Source organism: Scyliorhinus torazame, chromosome 1 (genome assembly GCF_047496885.1).
Source record: "Scyliorhinus torazame isolate Kashiwa2021f chromosome 1, sScyTor2.1, whole genome shotgun sequence".
Lineage (NCBI taxonomy): Eukaryota > Metazoa > Chordata > Chondrichthyes > Carcharhiniformes > Scyliorhinidae > Scyliorhinus > Scyliorhinus torazame.
The window spans coordinates 408,130,972-408,150,672 of NC_092707.1; the positions used below are offsets into that span (position 1 = coordinate 408,130,972).

General features: G+C 53.1%; 1 protein-coding gene across 8 annotated transcripts in view; it reads left to right on the plus strand.

The window, feature by feature from the left end:
- Window positions 1-19,701, plus strand: part of LOC140428247 (interferon-inducible GTPase 5-like) — an 88,727-nt gene that overhangs the window by 35,049 nt on the left and 33,977 nt on the right. For all 8 annotated transcript variants that reach the window (XM_072514548.1, XM_072514538.1, XM_072514566.1 and 5 more), the window contains one exon: window positions 11,836-11,965. In XM_072514548.1, coding sequence (XP_072370649.1) covers window positions 11,960-11,965 — 6 coding nt within the window. In that variant the 5' untranslated portion in view covers window positions 11,836-11,959. The remainder of the gene's footprint in view (window positions 1-11,835; window positions 11,966-19,701) is intronic.

Below are 19,701 nucleotides of genomic sequence, written 5' to 3' on the forward strand. Positions count from 1 at the left end.
GGCGCCCACCCATCCAGCGTGGTGTCCGTGGGGCAAAATGGCCACGCCCGCGGGTCGCACGTGGCCTTAGGATAGGGGGGTGGCGGTGAGCGCTGCGCGGTCGGGGCCTGAAGGGGGGGTTGCCGATAGTCGCTGGAGACCGCGGCCACGGCGCGGGCCTGGCAGACTGCCGCAAAGTGGCCCTTCTTGCCGCACCCTTTGCAGGTGGCGGTGCGGGACGGGCAGCGCGGGCGAGGATGATTCACCTACCCGCTGAAGAAACAGCGGGGCCCGTCGGCGTTAGTGGGCCGTCTCGCCGCGCAGGCTTGCGGGGTCAGGGGGAAGGCCTGTGGGGCTGCCGCTGCGGGGTGCCATGCAGCCCTGGAGGCCATCGTGCATTCGGGCGCAAAGGACTGCACGTTTTTATAGGCAATGTCCATGAACCCTGCCAGGGCCCGTGCCTCAGTAAGTCCCAGAGTGTCCCTTTCTAGGAGTCTTCGGCGGATATCGGGGGAGCTCATACCTGCCACGAAAGCAGCCCTGATCAAAAGTTCCGTGTGCTCGCTCCCCGAAACTGTGGCTGCCCGCCAGTTTCGGCCCAGCACCAGCAGCACCGGGTAGAAATCTTCCAACGTTTCCTCGGGGCTTTGCCGCCTAGTCGCCAGCAGGTGACGAGCGTAGACCTGGTTCACAGGGAGGATATAATGTCCTTCTAGCAGCTCGATCACGGCAGCATAATTCTCCGCCTCCTTGATAAGAGGGTAGATTCCAGGGCTGACCCGTGAGCGTAGGAGATGCATCTTTTGTCCTTCTGTGGGGGTGCCTACGGCCGTGTCGAGGTAGCCCTTAAAGCACACCAGCCAATGTTTTAAAATAGCAGCAGAGTTGTCCGCGTGGAGGCTGAGGTGAAGGCACTCCGGTTTGATTCGGAGATCCATCCTTCCAACTGAAGTTGTAGCAGATTAAATTGATGCGCAATCAATTACACTCAAGGCAAAGTGATTCATAACTGAAGGCTTTAATCTGCTAGAACTCTTCCCCAGCAGCTTTGATACAGAAAGTGAAGGCTGCTGGGACGGCACCGGTTCTTATACTCCGCCTCTCAGGGCGGAGCTACGTACATCAGCCAATGGTAGACTCCTGGGTCTAACCAATGGTCATCCACCTCTCAGGTACCGCAATACCTGGTACTACCACAGGTACACAGTATTTTGGAAAGATAGACTGAAAGGAAAAGGAGGTGGTGCAGCCCTGCTGGTGAGGACAGGGGTCAGCGCTGGAATGAGAAATGACATCAGCACTGGAGACCAAGATGTGGAATCAGTCTGGATAGAAATAAGAAATGACAAAGGGAAGAAGTCCCTGGTCAGAGTAATCTACAAGTCCCCAAACAGTAGTTCCACAGTGGGGCACAGTATAATCCAGGAAATACTGGGGGCCTGTGAGAAAGGTACGGCAATAATACTGGGAGATTTTAATATGCACATAGACTGGAGGAATCAAATTGGCAATGGGTAGCCTGGAGTCAGAGTTCATTGAATGTATTCGAGATTGTTTCCTGGAACAGTATGTTGGGGAACCAACCAGGGAGGAGGCTACTCTCAATTTGGTATTGTGTAATGAGGAGAGATTAATTGATGACCTCTTGGTTAAGGATCCTCTGGGCAGCCGTGACCACAGTATGGTCGAATTCAAGATTCAGTTTGGGGGTTCTGGAATTAAACAAAGGAAATTACATCGGCATGAGGACAGATTTGGCCCGTATAGAGTGGGCAGGAAGACTAAAAGGTAGGACAGCTGAGGAGCCAGTGGCAGCTGTTCAAGGAGATGCTCAATTCCTCACAACAAAAATATATACCAGAGGGAGAAAGATGGGAAATGGGGTAAAAGATATCCATGGCTAAACAAGGAGGTCAAGGACATTATAAAGACAAATAAATTATGTCATATTGCAAAGGCCAGTGGCAGGCTGGAAGATTGGGAAACTTTCAAACATAAACAAAAGGATACTAAAGAAGTTATAAAAAGAGGCAAGGTAAATTATCAAAAAAACTAGCACAGATATCAAAAAGGATAGCAAACGCTTCTATAGGGCTGGTTTAGCACACTGGGCCAAATTGCTGGCTTTGAAAGCAGTTCAAGGCAGGCCAGCAGCACGGTCCAATTCCCGTATCAGCCTCCCCGAACAGGTGCCGGAATGTGGCGACTAGGGGCTTTTCACAGTAACTTCATTTGAAGCCTACTTGTGACAATAAGCGATTTTCATTTCATTTCAAGTACATAAAAGGGAAGAGAGTCACTGAAGTGAATGCTGACCCCTTGGAAGAGGAAACTGGTGAGTTAAGAGTGGGGAACACAGAAATGGCAGCGATGCTAAATCAATACTTTGCCTCAGTTTTCATGGTGGAGGACACTAGTGCCATTCCTATAGGAACGGGCATTTCAGAGGGAATAGAAAGGGTGTAACTTAGAACAATTAACATCAATAGCGAAACAGTGCTCAACAAACCCTTGGGATTGAGGGCAGACAAGTCCCCAGGGCCTGATGGCCGACATCCTAGGGTGTTAAAGGAAGTGGCAGTGGAGATAGTGGATCGATTGGTTATCATATTCCCAAATTCCCTGGACACAGGAAAGGTTCCAGTGGATTGGAAAAATGCTAATGTAATCCCCTTATTCAAAAAGGGAGGCAGAATGTGGGAAATTACAGAGCAGTTAGTTTAACATCTGTTGTTGGAAAATTGTTGGAATCAATTATCAAGGAAGTAATATCAGGACATTTTATAAAGTCATAGCGCTATCCATCAAAGTCAGCGAGATTTTATGAAGGCAAATTATGTATGAGTTCAGAGGAGGTTCACTAGATTGATTCCAGAGATATGGGGTTTGTCGTATGAGGAGAGATTGAGCAGTTTAGGCCTATACTCTCTCCCGATTAGAAGAATGAGGGGTGATTAAACCTTCAGAAAATTGGCCTTGACCACTTACCAGATATTCACCAGATACCCACCAACATCTCGCCTCGTCCCCTGGAATACAGTGGAAACAAAATTGTACAGGGTGAAAAATTAGAAAAGTAAAAGTCCTCAACAAACTTCCTCTTCTCACCAAACTTCCGCACTCTGTCCAAAGTCGCATGCAGTGCTGGTTGCACCTAGAATGGGCGGCACGGCAGCACAGTGGTTAGCACTATTGCTTCACAGAACCAGGGTCCCAGGTTCGCTTCCCGGCTTGGGTCACTGTCTGTGCGGAGTCTGCATGTTCTCCCCGTGTCTGCGTGGGTTTCCTCCGGGTGCTCCGGTTTCCTCCCACAAGTCCCGAAAGACATGCTGTTCGGTGAATTGGACATTCTGAATTCTCCCTCCGTGTACCTGAACAGGCGCCGGAATGTGGCGACTAGGGGCTTTTTACAGTAACGTCATCGCAGTGTTAATGTAAGCCTACTTGTGACAATAATAAAGATTATTATTATTAATGCCTGAATATCTATGTGCTGAACAAAGAGACCAGCTGACTGCAGGTAGAGAAAGGCCAGCTCAAGCCAGTTTCTTTAATTAAGTCGGCTGATGCCAGTAGATATCTGCCATCCCCTACTTAGGCCCTGGTATTTGTAGTTAGAAATTAAACACAAAGACTTCCGGTTGCGGCCATGCCTGAATAGGTCGCACGTTCGGCAGCTCCCGCTGGGAACGGACTTTAGGGCTCTCTAGAGGGGTCGCAACGGCACTTGTTCGATGGCTTCCAGTGTGGGAAGGTGATAGCAAGGTCGCCCCGACAGTATATGGCTTGGACCAGGAGTGGAGCGGTGAAAAAAGAGATCTTGGAGCAGCGAAAAGTGAGAGGGAGAAAAAGCAAGATGGCGGCGGGTGGAGACCAAGCAGCATGGGCGCAGTGGTCGCAGGAGCAGCAGGAGTTTCTTAAACGCTGCTTTGAGGAGCTGAAGACAGAAATGCTGGCGCCAATGAAGGCGGCGATTGAGAAGCTTGTGGAGACCCAGAAGGCCCAAGGGGCGGCGATCCGGGAGGTGCGGCAGAAAGCCTCGGAGAACGAGGATGAGATCTTGGGCTTGGCGGTGAAGGTGGAGGCACACGAGGCGCTGCACAAGAGGTGGGCGGCAAGATTTGAGGACCTGGAGAATAGGTCGAGGAGGAAGAATCTTCGGATTCGGTCTCCCTGAAGGAGTTGAGGGGCCCAATACCGGGGCATATGTGAGCACGATGCTCAATTCGCTGATGGACGCGGGAGCCTTCCCGAGGCCCCTGGAGCTGGAGGCGGCTCATCGGGTCCAGGCAAGGAGACCCAAGGCCAACGAGCCGCCAAGGGCTGTAGTGGTGAGGTTTCACCGCTTTATGGACAGAGAGTGTGTCTTGAGATGGGCCAAGAAAGAGCGGAGCAGCAGGTGGGAGAACACGGAGATCCGAATCTACCAGGACTGGAGGGCGGAGGTGGCCAAGAAGAGAGCTGGCTTTAATCGGGCTAAGGCGGTTCTCCATCGGAAGGGGGTGAAGTTCGGGATGCTGCAGCCAGCGCGATTGTGGGTCACATTCCAAGATCGGCACCACTATTTCGAAATGCCAGAGGAGGCTTGGAGCTTTATACAGACTGAAAGGTTGGACGCAAATTGAGGGTCTGTGGTTGTGGGGGGATGTCTGCTGTATATATGGTTTTAACTACGTGTAGGGAATGTTCCCTTGGTTGGGTGCTGGATGGGGATGGGTGAAGGGATTTGATGGGGCGACTGTGGGAGAGTGTGGGTGCCGGTGCTGGAGGGAGGGGAGGCCCGGGGATGGGGGAATTGAGATAAGGCCGCAACAGGAGCGGCGCCAGAGGGGGCGGGGCCGGCTCAGGAAAGCACGGGCTTTTTCCCGCGCTAGGGAAGGACGGAGGTGGGGGTCGGATGAGCGCACACTGACTGCTAGGGAGGAGGGGGAGGGGGGATTCCCACACTGGGGGGGTCGATGGGAAGGCGGGAGAGGCCGGGGTCAGCAGGAGTCAGCTGACTTACGGGAGTGTTATGGGGGGAGCAAAAGAGCTAGATATGGATCTAGCGGGGGGGAGGGGGGGTAGAGGGGGGGTATAGGGTTGCTGCTGCATTGTCCAATGGGGAACTGGAAATAGGAGAGGTGGTCGGGGCGGGGGTCCGCCGTCTGGGGGACTGGAGGGTGCGGGAGGCGCTGGCACGTGACTGGCCTAGAAAAGGAGATGGCTAGTTGGCGGGGGGGGGGGGGGGGGGGGGGGGGGGGGGGGGGAGAAGCCCCCCAATCCGGCTGATAACTTGGGAATGTGAGGGGCCTGAATGGGCCGGTTAAGAGGGCCCGAGTGTTCGCGCACTTAAAGGGACTGAAGGCAGACGTGGTCATGCTTCAGGAGACACATTTGAAGGTGGCAGATCAGGTTAGGCTGAGAAAGGAATGGGTAGGACAGGTATTCCATTTGGGGCTGGATGTGAAGAACAGAGGGGTTGCAATACTGGTGGGGAAGTGGGTGTCGTTTGAGGCCAAGAATATTGTCGTGGATAATGGAGGTCGATACGTGATGGTGAGCGGTAGGTTGCAGGGGGCGCGGGTGGTACTGGTGAACGTATACGCCCCGAACTGGGATGATGCGGGATTTATGAAGCGCATGCTGGGTCGGATTCCGGACCTGGAGGCAGGAAGCTTGATAATGGGGGGGGATTTCAACACGGTGCTGGATCCAGCATTAGATCGCTCCAGATCCAAGACGGGGAAGAGGCCGGCTGCGGCCAAGGTGCTGAGGGGGTTTATGGAACAGATGGGGGGAGTGGATCCATGGAGGTTTGCTAGGCCCCTGCCAAGGGAATTCTCATTCTTTTCCCATGTACATAGAGCCTACTCCCGGATAGATTTTTTTGTTTTGAGTAGGGCGCTAATCCCGAAAATGGAAGGAACGGAGTATTCGGCCATAGCCATCTCAGACCACGCCCCGCACTGGGTAGAGCTGGAGTTAGGAGAGGAGAGGGACCAGCGCCCGCTGTGGCGTCTTGATGTGGGATTACTGGCGGATGAGGAGGTGTGCGGGAGGGTGCGGGGGTGCATTGAAAGATACTTGGAGGCCAATGGCAACGGGGAGGTGCAGGTGGGTGTAGTCTGGGAGGTGTTGAAGGCGGTGGTCAGGGGAGAGTTAATCTCCATTAGGGCCCACAGGGAGAAGAGAGAGGGCAGGAAGAGGGAGAGGCTGGTGGGGCAGATATTTTTTAAAAACAATAATTTTTATTAAAGGTTTTCATAAAATATCATTAACAAAATGAGAAAGAAAAAAGAACCCAACAGGGTTAAGTACAAAACACAATCTAAAAAGCAACCCCTCAAACCCCTCCCCCCCCGTACCTAAATAATAAATTAACATTAACACCCCGACTTAAGACAACAGGTATATACACCCCCTCAGACCCTCCAGTGTAAATAACATAAACAAAAATAAAGTAAACCCCCCCCCCCCCCCCCCCCCGAGCTGCTGCTGCCATTGACCAATGTCTAGCGTCCTGCCAGAAAGTCTAAGAACGGTTGCCACTGCCTAAAGAACCCTTGTACCGACCCTCTCAAGGCGAATTTCACCCTCTCCAATTTAATGAACCCTGCCATATCACTGATCCAGGATTCCACGCTTGGGGCCTCGTATCTTTCCACTGAAGGAGAATCCTTCGCCGGGCTACCAGGGACGCAAAGGCCAGAATTCCGGCCTCTTTCCCCTCCTGCACCCCCGGCTCCTCTGCCACCCCAAATATTGCGAGCCCCCAGCCCGGTTTGACCCTGGATCCTACCACCCTCGACACCGTCCTCGCTACGCCCTTCCAAAATTCCTCCAGCGCTGGGCATGCCCAGAACATATGGGTGTGATTTGCTGGGCTCCCTGAGCACCTAACACACCTGTCCTCACCCCCAAAGAACCGGCTCATCCTTGTCCCGGTCATGTGTGCCCTGTGCAGCACCTTAAACTGTATGAGGCTGAGCCTCGCGCACGAAGAGGAAGAATTCACCCTCCCTAGGGCATCTGCCCACGTCCCATCTTCGATCTCCTCTCCCAACTCCTCCTCCCACTTACCTTTCAACTCCACCACCGAGGCCTCCTCCTCCTGCATCACCTGGTAAGTTTCCGAGATCTTCCCCACTCCCACCCATCCCCCCGAGAACACCCTGTCCTGTACTGTGTGTGGCAGTAGCCGTGGGAATTCCACCACCTGCCGTCTGGCAATCGCCCTTACCTGTAAGTACCTGAAGGTGTTCCCCGGGGGGAGCCCGTACTTCTCCTCCAGCTCACCCAAGCTCGCGAACTTCCCGTCCACAAACAGGTCCCCCAACTTTTGTATGCCTGCCCTGTGCCACCCCGAAAACCCTCCACCTGTTCTTCCTGGGGCGAACCGGTGGTTCCCCCGTAATGGGGTCCACGCCAAGGCCCTAACTTCCCCCCTATGCCGCCTCCACTGCCCCCAAATTTTGAGGGCCGCCACCACCACCGGGCTCGTGGTATACCTCCTCGGAGGGAGCGGCAGCGGTGCCGTTGCCAGCGCCCCCAGACTCGTACCCACACAGGACGCCGTCTCCAGCCTCTTCCATGCAGCCCCCTCCATCTCCATCACCCACTTGCGCACCATCGTCGCATTGGCGGCCCAGTAGTACCCGCAGAGGTTGGGCAGCACCAGTCCCCCCCTATCTCTACTCCGCTCCAGGAACACCCTTCTCACCCTCGGAGTCCCTCGTGCCCACACAAACCCCATTATACTCCTGTTAACCCGCCTGAAAAAAGCCTTCGGGATAAACACGGGGAGGCACTGGAACAGGAACAAAAACCTTGGGAGCACCGTCATTTTGATTGACTGCACCCTACCCGCCAAGGACAGCGGCAACACGTCCCACCTCTTGAACTCCTCCTCCATTTGCTCCACCAGCCTTGTAAAGTTAAGCCTATGCAGGGCCCCCCTGCTCCTGGCCACCTGGACCCCCAAATATCTGAAACTCATCTCCGCCCTTTTTAGTGGGAGCTCGCCAATCCCCCTCTCCTGGTCCCCTGGATGAACTATGAATAGCTCACTCTTCCCCATATTGAGCTTGTACCCCGAAAAGTCCCTGAATTCCCTAAGGATCCTCATTACCTCCGGCATTCCTCCCACCGGGTCCGCCACATACAGCAGCAGGTCGTCCGCATAGAGCGACACACTATGCTCCTCCCCACCCCGCACCAACCCCCTCCAGTTCCTCGACTCTCTCAGTGCCATAGCCAGGGGTTCAATCGCCAGTGCGAAGAGCAGGGGGGACAGGGGACACCCCTGTCTCGTCCCTCGGTGCAACTGAAAGTACTCGGACCTCCTCCTATTTGTGGCCACACTCGCCATCGGGACCTCGTACAACAGCCTAACCCACCTGACAAACCCCTCCCCAAACCCGAACCTCTTCAGGTACCCCCACTCTACCCTATCGAAGGCTTTCTCAGCGTCCATCGCCACCACTATCTCCCAAAACTAATGAACCCAAAACTTTGCATTGTTTTGGGTTTCTTTTTCTCTGTGTTTTTCTCTTTCGGGTTGGGGAGGGTGGATGGGGCGGGTTTTGGTTGGTGGCGGGGCCTGGTAGGTGGAGAGCGCGGGATTGTTTTCCCGCGCCGAAGACTGGGGGCGGCGGGACCGGGGCGGGGAGGCGAGGATTGTTTCCCGCACTTAGAACGGAGGGGGAAGGGGGAGAGCCTGTGAATGGGGAGCGGGAGAGGAGGGTGTGCCACACAATGGGAGGAGTCGAAGGGGAGGCGGGAGCGGCCGGGGTCAGCAGGAGTCAGCTGACTTGCGGAAGTGCAATGGGGGAGTAAACCAGCTAGGATGGGTCCGAGCCGGGGGGTGGGGGGTGGGGGGGGGAATCGAGTTGCTGCTGCTAAGATCAAGGAGGAGCTGGAGCGAGTGGGGTGGGTCAAGACGGGGGTATGCCGCTGTGGGGAACGGGCCGGGCGTGGGGTGCGGGCGCGTGGCTGGCCGAGGAAGGGTCATGGCTAGTCGGCGGGGGAGGGGGGCGGGTAGCCCCCTAATCCGGCTGATAACCTGGAATGTAAGGGGACTGAATGGGCCGGTTAAGCGGGCCCGCGTGTTCGCGCACCTGAAGGGGCTCAAGGCAGATGTGGTTATGCTTCAGGAGACACACCTGAAGATGGCAGACCAGGTAAGACTGAGGAAAGGGTGGGTAGGTCAGGTGTTTCACTCGGGGCTAGATGCCAAAAATCGAGGGGTGGCGATCTTGGTGGGAAAGAAGGTGTCATTCGAGGCGTCGAGCATTGTGGCAGATAATGGCGGTAGGTACATAATGGTAAGTGGTAAGTTGCAGGGAGAGAGGGTGGCACTGGTCAATGTGTATGCCCCGAACTGGGACGATGCGGGTTTTATGCGGCGTATGTTGGGTCGGATCCCAGACTTGGAAGTGGGGGGCCTGATAATGGGGGGAGACTTTAACACGGTGTTGGATCCGGCACTGGATCGCTCCAGGTCCAGGACGGGTAGGAAGCTGGCGGCAGCTAGAGTGTTGAGGGGATTTATGGACCAAATGGGAGGGGTGGACCCTTGGAGATTTGCAAGGCCGGGGGCTCGGGAATTTTCATTCTTCTCACATGTCCATAAGGCTTATTCTCAAATGTCCGGGGCGCTGATCTCGCTGATTCTGAAGCGGGAGAAGGACCCACTGCAATGTGGGTCGTATAGACCGATCTCGCTCCTCAATGTGGATGCTAAGTTGCTGGCAAAAGTGCTGGCTACGAGAATTGAGGACTGTGAGGGCGGAAATTAACTTTCGGTACTTGGGGATCCAGGTGGCTGGGAACTGGGGGGCCCTGCACAAACTCAATTTGACGCGGTTGGTGGAGCAGATGGAGGAGGATTTCAAAAGATGGGACATGCTGTCACTCTCACTAGCGGGCAGGGTACAGTCGGTTAAAATGATGGTCCTCCCGAGGTTTCTCTTTGTGTTCCACTGCCTTCCCATTATGATTACCAAGGCCTTTTTTAAATGGGTAGGTAGGAGCATCATTGGTTTCGTGTGGGCAAATAAGACCCCGAGGGTAAAGAGGGTGTTTCTGGAGCGTAGCAGGGACTGGGAGGGCTGGTGCTGCCGAATCTGTGCGGCTACTATTGGGCAGCCAATGTGGCGATGATCCGTAAGTGGGTAATAGAGGGAGAGGGGACGGCGTGGAAGAGGTTGGAGATGGCGTCCTGCAGGGGCACGAGCCTGAGGGCACTGGTGACGGCACCGCTGCCGCTCTCGCCGACAAGGTACACCACGAGTCCGGTGGTGGCGGCAATGTTGAAGATCTGGGGGCAGTGGAGACGGCATAGGGGCGAAATGGGAGCCTCGGTTTGGTCCCCGATTCGGGAGAACCATCGGTTCGTCCCGGGAAGGATGGATGGGGGGTTTCGGAGCTGGCATCGGGCAGGGATCAGAAGAATGGGGGACCTGTTTATAGATGGGACGTTTGCGAGCCTAGGGGCGCTGGAGGAGAAGTTTGGGTTACCCCCGGGAAATGTGTTCAGGTATATGCAAGTGAGGGCGTTTGTGAGGTGGCAGGTGAGGGAATTCCCGTTACTCCCGGCACAGAAGATTCAGGACAGGGTGATTTCGGGTGTATGGGTCGGAGAAGGCAAGGTTTCGGCGATCTATCAAGAGATGAAAGAAGAGGAGGAGGTTTCGGTAGAGGAGCTAAAGGGCAAGTGGGAGGAGGAGCTGGGGGAGGAGATAGATGAGGGTCTGTGGGCTGATGTCCTGAGTAGGGTTAACTCCTCTTCCTCTTGCGCCAGGCTCAGCCTAATACAATTTAAGGTTACTCACAGAGCGCATATGACAGGGGCGAGGTTGAGTAGGTTCTTTGGGATGGAGGACAGGTGTGGGAGGTGCTCGGGGAGCCCGGCGAATCACGTCCACATGTTCTGGCCGTGCCCGGCGCTGGATGGGTTCTGGAGGGGTTTTGCGAGGACTATGTCCAAGGTGGTGAAAGTGCAGGTCAAGCCGAGCTGGGGATTGGCATTATTTGGGGTAACGGACGAACCAGGAGTGCAGGAGGCGAAAGAGGCCGGTATTCTGGCCTTTGCGTCCCTGGTAGCCCGGCGGAGGATCTTGCTATTATGGAAAGACGCAAAGCCCCCCAGTGTGGAAGCCTGGATAAATGACATGGCAGAGTTCATTAAGCTGGAGAGGATAAAGTTTGCCTTACGAGGGTCTGTGCAGGGGTTCTTCAGGCAGTGGCAACCGTTCCTGGACTATCTCGCGGAGCGCTATGAGGAGGTCAGCAGCAGCAGCAACCCGGGGTGGGGGGGGGGGGGGGGCGCGCCGGGGGGGGAGGGGGGGAAGGGGGTGGGAGAGGGGGGGTGTCTCTATCGGGGGGGTATTTGGGCGGGCGGGTGGGGGGGGTGTTTCCCCAAGGGTACTTTTGAATATCATATGGGGGGGTTAATATATGCGGGAGAAACCCAATGTATAAGTAGTTTATTATTTTTGATTGTGGGGTTTGTGTTCTTTTTTCTTTTCGTTATGGGGGGGGTTTGTTTGTTAAAAAATGTTGTTGGAAAAATTTGAATAAACATTTTTTTAAAAAAGAAATTAAACACAAATACAAACAACAGGCGACTTTCCCTCTTCTCACCAAACTGAGTTGTACTCAAGTGATTCTGACGAGTCACAATTTGTTATTAAGATTGAAGGATCCCTGATCACACTCGGGTGTAGAGATGCCCAGAATCAAATAGTCTCCCCGTCTATAATGGCTATTGGAGATCAGAGGGCGTTGATAAGACACCCCCAGTAAGGGGGATAGGGAAGGAGCAGAATTGGGATGAAAAGAAGCATTCTTATTTTGGTGTTTAATATGTTTCAGTCAGAAGTATCCCGCATCAAAACAAGATAATCATCGTTCTCCTGGACATTTTCCAACCATAGACAGCCTGCTCCTTATCGCCTAAGACTGACCCTATTCCGATTGACATTCAGAAGAATCAGGAATGGAGGTGCGTTATGATGATCATTATGCTGTGAAATTATCGTTTTGAAGATGTTAAAGAATATAGCTTGTCAGTAAACAGGATATAGGGAAATGGGAAAAAAAGAATGGGAGAGATAAAGCAGAAATAGACAGCAGCTTCTAAAAGAGAGAGAGAGAGAGAGGAGGACCCAGAGGCCGAAAGCAGCACCTAAAAGAGAGAGAGAGAGGAGGACCCAGAGACAGACAGCAGCTTCTAAAAGAGAGAGAGAGAGAGAGAGGAGGACCCAGAGACCGAAAGCAGCACCTAAAAGGGAGAGAGAGAGGAGGATCCAGAGACCAACAGCAGCTCCTAAAAGAGACAGAGAGAGAGAGGAGGACCCAGAGGCCGAAAGCAGCACCTAAAAGAGAGAGAGAGAGGAGGATCCAGAGACCAACAGCAGCATCTAAAAGAGACAGAGAGAGAGAGGAGGACCCAGAGGCCGAAAGCAGCACCTAAAAGAGAGAGAGAGAGGAGGATCCAGAGACCAACAGCAGCATCTAAAAGAGAGAGAGAGAGGAGGATCCAGAGACAGACAGCAGCTCCTAAAAGAGTGAGAGAGAGGAGGACCTAGAGACAGACAGCAGCTCCTAAAAGAGAGAGAGAGAGAGGAGGATCCAGAGACCAACAGCAGCTCCTAAAAGAGACAGAGAGAGAGAGGAGGACCCAGAGGCCGAAAGCAGCACCTAAAAGAGAGAGAGAGAGGAGGATCCAGAGACCAACAGCAGCATCTAAAAGAGAGAGAGAGAGGAGGATCCAGAGACAGACAGCAGCTCCTAAAAGAGTGAGAGAGAGGAGGACCTAGAGACAGACAGCAGCTCCTAAAAGAGAGAGAGAGAGAGGAGGATCCAGAGACAGACAACAGCATCTAAAAGAGAGAGAGAGAGAGAGGAGGACCCAGAGACAGACAGCAGCATCTAAAAGAGAGAGGACCCTGAGACAAACAGCAGCATCTAAAAGAGAGAGAGAGAGGAGGATCCAGAGACAGACAGCAGCTCCTAAAAGAGTGAGAGAGAGGAGGACCTAGAGACAGACAGCAGCATCTAAAAGAGGGAGAGAGAGAGGAGGACCCAGAGACAGACAGCAGCTCCTAAAAGAGAGAGAGAGAGAGGAGGATCCAGAGACAGACAGCAGCATCTAAAAGAGAGAGAGAGAGAGAGGAGGACCCAGAGACCGAAAGCAGCTCCTAAAAGAGAGAGAGGGAGAGGAGGATCCAGAGACAGACAGTAGCTCCTAAAAGAGAGAGAGAGAGGAGGACCCAGAGACAGACAGCAGCATCTAAAAGAGAGAGAGAGAGGAGGATCCAGAGACAGACAGCAGCTCCTAAAAGAGAGAGAGAGAGAGAGGAGGATCCAGAGACTGACAGCAGCATCTAAAAGAGGGAGAGAGAGGAGGATCCAGAGACAGACAGCAGCATCTAAAAGAGTGAGAGAGAGGAGGACCCAGAGACAGACAGCAGCTCCTAAAAGAGAGAGAGAGAGAGGAGGATCCAGAGACTGACAGCAGCATCAAAAAGAGGGAGAGAGAGAGAGGAGGATCCAGAGACAGACAGCAGCATCTAAAAGAGAGAGAGAGAGGACGACCCAGAGACAGACAGCAGCTCCTAAAAGAGAGAGAGAGTTGACGACCCAGAGACAGACAGCAGCTCCTAAAAGAGAGAGAGAGAGAGAGAGAGGAGGATCCAGAGACAGACAGCAGCTCCTAAAAGAGAGAGAGAGAGAGAGAGGAGGATCCAGAGACAGACAGCAGCATCTAAAAGAGAGAGAGAGAGAGAGAGAGGAGGATCCAGAGACAGACAGCAGCTCCTAAAAGAGAGAGAGAGAGAGAGAGGAGGATCCAGAGACAGACAGCAGCATCTAAAAGAGAGAGAGAGAGGACGACCCAGAGACAGACAGCAGCTCCTAAAAGAGTGAGAGAGGGGACGACCCAGAGACAGACAGCAGCATCTAAAAGAGAGAGAGAGAGGAGGATCCAGAGACAGACAGCAGCATCTAAAAGAGGGAGAGAGAGAGAGGAGGACCCAGAGACAGACAGCAGCATCAAAAAGAGAGAGAGAGAGAGGAGGACCCAGAGACAGTCAGCAGCTCCTAAAAGAGAGAGAGAGAGAGGAGGATCCAGAGACAGACAGCAGCTCCTAAAAGAGAGAGAGAGAGGAAGATCCAGAGACAGACAGCAGCTCCTAAAAGAGAGAGAGAGAGAGAGGAGGATCCAGAGACAGACAGCAGCATCAAAAAGAGAGAGAGAGAGAGAGGAGGACCCAGAGACAGACAGCAGCTCCTAAAAGAGAGAGAGAGAGAGGAGGATCCAGAGACAGACAGCAGCTCCTAAAAGAGAGAGAGAGAGGAGGATCCAGAGACAGACAGCAGCTCCTAAAAGAGAGAGAGAGAGAGAGGAGGATCCAGAGACTGACAGCAGCATCTAATAGAGGGAGAGAGAGGAGGACCCAGAGACAGACAGCAGCATCAAAATGAGAGAGAGCGAGGACCCAGAGACAGACAGCAGCTCCTAAAAGAGAGAGAGAGAGAGAGGAGGACCCAGAGACAGACAGCAGCATCAAAATGAGAGAGAGAGAGAGGAGTACCCAGAGACAGACAGCAGCTCCTAAAAGAGAGAGAGAGAGCGAGGACCCAGAGACAGACAGCAGCTCCTAAAAGAGAGAGAGAGAGAGGAGGATCCAGAGACAGACAGCAGCTCCTAAAAGAGAGAGAGAGAGAGGAGGATCCAGAGACAGACACCAGCTCCTAAAAGAGAGAGAGAGAGAGAGGAGGACCCAGAGACAGACAGCAGCTCCTAAAAGAGAGAGAGAGAGAGAGAGAGAGGAGGACCCAGAGACAGACAGCAGCATCAAAATGAGAGAGAGAGAGAGGAGGATCCGGAGACAGACAGCAGCATCTAAAAGAGAGAGAGAGAGAGAGGAGGATCCAGAGACAGAGAGCAGCATCTAAAAGAGAGAGAGAGAGGAGGACCCAGAGACAGACAGCAGAATCTAAAAGAGAGAGAGAGAGAGAGAGAGAGAGGAGGACCCAGAGACAGACAGCAGCTCCTAAAAGAGAGAGAGAGAGAGGAGGACCCAGAGACAGACAGCAGCTCCTAAAAGAGAGAGAGAGAGAGGAGGACCCAGAGACAGACAGCAGCTCCTAAAAGAGAGAGAGAGAGAGAGAGAGAGAGAGGAGGACCCAGAGACAGACAGCAGTATCTAAAAGAGAGAGAGAGAGAGGAGGACCCAGAGACAGAGAGCAGCATCTAAAAGAGAGAGAGAGAGAGGAGGATCCAGAGACAGACAGCAGCTCCTAAAAGAGTGAGAGAGAGGAGGACCTAGAGACAGACAGCAGCATCTAAAAGAGAGAGAGAGAGGAGGACCCAGAGACAGACAGCAGCATCTAAAAGAGAGAGGACCCAGAGACAGACAGCAGCATCTAAAAGAGAGAGAGAGAGAGGAGGATCCAGAGACAGACAGCAGCATCTAAAAGAGTGAGAGAGAGAGAGGAGGACCCAGAGACCGAAAGCAGCTCCTAAAAGAGAGAGAGAGAGAGGAGGACCCACAGACAGACAGCAGCATCTAAAAGAGAGAGAGAGGAGGATCCAGAGACCGACAGTAGCTCCTAAAAGAGAGAGAGAGAGGAGGACCCAGAGACAGACAGCAGCATCTAAAAGAGAGAGAGAGAGAGAGAGAGGAGGATCCAGAGACAGACAGCAGCTCCAAAAAGAGAGAGAGAGAGAGAGGAGGATCCAGAGATAGACAGCAGCTCCTAAAAGAGTGAGAGAGAGGAGGATCCAGAGACTGACAGCAGCTCCTAAAAGAGAGAGAGAGAGAGGAGGACCTAGAGACAGACAGCAGCTCCTAAAAGAGTGAGAGAGAGGAGGATCCAGAGACTGACAGCAGCTCCTAAAAGAGAGAGAGAGAGAGGAGGATCCAGAGACTGACAGCAGCATCTAAAAGAGGGAGAGAGAGAGGAGGACCCAGAGACAGACAGCAGCTCCTGAAAGAGAGAGAGAGAGGACGACCCAGAGACAGACAGCAGCTCCTAAAAGAGAGAGAGAGGGGACGACCCAGAGACAGACAGCAGCTCCTAAAAGAGAGAGAGAGAGAGAGAGGAGGATCCAGAGACAGACACCAGCTCCTAAAAGAGAGAGAGAGAGAGAAGGATCCAGAGACTGACAGCAGCATCTAAAAGAGGGAGAGAGAGAGGAGGACCCAGAGACAGACAGCAGCTCCTGAAAGAGAGAGAGAGAGAGAGAGAGGAGGATCCAGAGACAGACAGCAGCATCTAAAAGAGAGAGAGCGAGGACGACCCAGAGACAGACAGCAGCTCCTAAAAGAGAGAGAGAGGGGACGTCCCAGAGACAGACAGCAGCATCTAAAAGAGAGAGAGAGAGAGAGAGAGGAGGATCCAGAGACAGACAGCAGCTCCTAAAAGAGAGAGAGAGAGAGAGAGGAGGATCCAGAGACAGACAGCAGCATCTAAAAGAGAGAGAGAGAGGAGGATCCAGAGACAGACAGCAGCATCTAAAAGAGGGAGAGAGAGGATGATCCAGAGACTGACAGCAGCTCCTAAAAGAGAGAGAGAGAGAGGAGGATCCAGAGACAGACAGCAGCATCTAAAAGAGAGAGAGAGAGGAGGATCCAGAGACAGACAGCAGCATCTAAAAGAGGGAGAGAGAGAGAGGAGGACCCAGAGACAGACAGCAGCATCAAAAAGAGAGAGAGAGAGAGGAGGACCCAGAGACAGTCAGCAGCTCCTAAAAGAGAGAGAGAGAGAGGAGGATCCAGAGACAGACAGCAGCATCAAAATGAGAGAGAGCGAGGAGGACCCAGAGACAGACAGCAGCATCTAAAAGAGAGAGAGAGAGAGGAGGACCCAGAGACAGACAGCAGCTCCTAAAAGAGAGAGAGAGAGAGGAGGATCCAGAGACAGACAGCAGCTCCTAAAAGAGAGAGAGAGAGGAGGATCCAGAGACAGACAGCAGCTCCTAAAAGAGAGAGAGAGAGAGAGGAGGATCCAGAGACTGACAGCAGCATCTAATAGAGGGAGAGAGAGGAGGACCCAGAGACAGACAGCAGCATCAAAATGAGAGAGAGCGAGGACCCAGAGACAGACAGCAGCTCCTAAAAGAGAGAGAGAGAGAGAGGAGGACCCAGAGACAGACAGCAGCATCAAAATGAGAGAGAGAGAGAGGAGTACCCAGAGACAGACAGCAGCTCCTAAAAGAGAGAGAGAGAGAGGAGGACCCAGAGACAGACAGCAGCCCCTAAAAGAGAGAGAGAGAGAGGAGGATCCAGAGACAGACAGCAGCTCCTAAAAGAGAGAGAGAGAGAGGAGGATCCAGAGACAGACAGCAGCTCCTAAAAGAGAGAGAGAGAGAGAGGAGGAGCCAGAGACAGAGAGCAGCATCTAAAAGAGAGAGAGAGAGAGGAGGACCCAGAGACAGACAGCAGCTCCTAAAAGAGAGAGAGAGAGAGAGAGAGGAGGACCCAGAGACAGACAGCAGCATCAAAATGAGAGAGAGAGAGAGGAGGATCCAGAGACAGACAGCAGCATCTAAAAGAGAGAGAGAGAGAGGAGGACCCAGAGACAGACAGCAGCTCCTAAAAGAGAGAGAGAGAGAGGAGGACCCAGAGACAGACAGCAGCTCCTAAAAGAGAGAGAGAGAGAGGAGGACCCAGAGACAGACAGCAGCTCCTAAAAGAGAGAGAGAGAGAGGAGGACCCAGAGACAGACAGCAGCTCCTAAAAGAGAGAGAGAGAGAGAGAGAGAGAGGAGGACCCAGAGACAGACAGCAGTATCTAAAAGAGAGAGAGAGAGAGGAGGACCCAGAGACAGAGAGCAGCATCTAAAAGAGAGAGAGAGAGGAGGATCCAGAGACAGACAGCTGCTCCTAAAAGAGTGAGAGAGAGGAGGACCTAGAGACAGACAGCAGCATCTAAAAGAGAGAGAGAGAGAGGAGGACCCAGAGACAGACAGCAGCATCTAAAAGAGAGAGAGAGAGAGAGGAGGACCCAGAGACAAACAGCAGCATCTAAAAGAGAGAGAGAGAGAGGAGGATCCAGAGACAGACAGCAGCATCTAAAAGAGTGAGAGAGAGGAGGATCCAGAGACAGACAGTAGCTCCTAAAAGAGAGAGAGAGAGGAGGACCCAGAGACAGACAGCAGCATCTAAAAGAGAGAGAGAGAGAGAGAGAGGAGGATCCAGAGACAGACAGCAGCTCCAAAAAGAGAGAGAGAGAGAGGAGGATCCAGAGACTGACAGCAGCTCCTAAAAGAGTGAGAGAGAGGAGGACCTAGAGACAGACAGCAGCTCCTAAAAGAGTGAGAGAGAGGAGGATCCAGAGACTGACAGCAGCTCCTAAAAGAGAGAGAGAGAGAGGAGGACCCAGAGACAGACAGCAGCATCTAAAAGAGAGAGAGAGAGGAGGATCCAGAGACTGACAGCAGCATCTAAAAGAGGGAGAGAGAGAGGAGGACCCAGAGACCGAAAGCAGCTCCTGAAAGAGAGAGAGAGAGAGAGAGAGGAGGATCCAGAGACTGACAGCAGCATCTAAAAGAGAGAGAGAGAGGAGGATCCAGAGACTGACAGCAGCTCCTAAAAGAGAGAGAGAGAGAGGAGGACCCAGAGACAGACAGCAGCATCTAAAACAGAGAGAGAGAGGAGGATCCAGAGACTGACAGCAGCTCCGAAAAGAGAGAGAGAGAGAGAGAGAGGAGGATCCAGAGACAGACAGCAGCTCCTAAAAGAGAGAGAGAGAGAGGAGGATCCAGAGACAGACAGCAGCATCTAAAAGAGAGAGAGAGAGAGAGAGAGAGGAGGATCCAGAGACAGACAGCAGCATCTAAAAGAGGGAGAGAGAGGAGGATCCAGAGACAGACAGCAGCTCCTAAAAGAGAGAGAGAGAGGAGGATCCAGAGACAGACAGCAGCATCTAAAAGAGAGAGAGAGAGGAGGATCCAGAGACAGACAGCAGCATCTAAAAGAGGGAGAGAGAGGAGGATCCAGAGACAGACAGCAGCATCTAAAAGAGGGAGAGAGAGGAGGATCCAGAGACAGACAGCAGTTCCTAAAAGAGAGAGAGAGAGAGGAGGATCCAGAGACAGACAGCAGCATCTAAAAGAGAGAGAGAGAGGAGGATCCAGAGACAGACAGCAGCATCTAAAAGAGGGAGAGAGAGAGAGGAGGACCCAGAGACAGTCAGCAGCTCCTAAAAGAGAGAGAGAGAGAGGAGGATCCAGAGACAGACAGCAGCATCAAAATGAGAGAGAGCGAGGAGGACCCAGAGACAGACAGCAGCATCTAAAAGAGAGAGAGAGAGAGAGAGGAGGACCCAGAGACAGACAGCAGCTCCTAAAAGAGAGAGAGAGAGAGGAGGATCCAGAGACAGACAGCAGCTCCTAAAAGAGAGAGAGAGAGGAGGATCCAGAGACAGACAGCAGCTCCTAAAAGAGAGAGAGAGAGAGAGGAGGATCCAGAGACTGACAGCAGCATCTAATAGAGGGAGAGAGAGGAGGACCCAGAGACAGACAGCAGCATCAAAATGAGAGAGAGCGAGGACCCAGAGACAGACAGCAGCTCCTAAAAGAGAGAGAGAGAGAGAGTGGGACCCAGAGACAGACAGCAGCATCAAAATGAGAGAGAGAGAGAGGAGTACCCAGAGACAGACAGCAGCTCCTAAAAGAGAGAGAGAGAGAGGAGGACCCAGAGACAGACAGCAGCTCCTAAAAGAGAGAGAG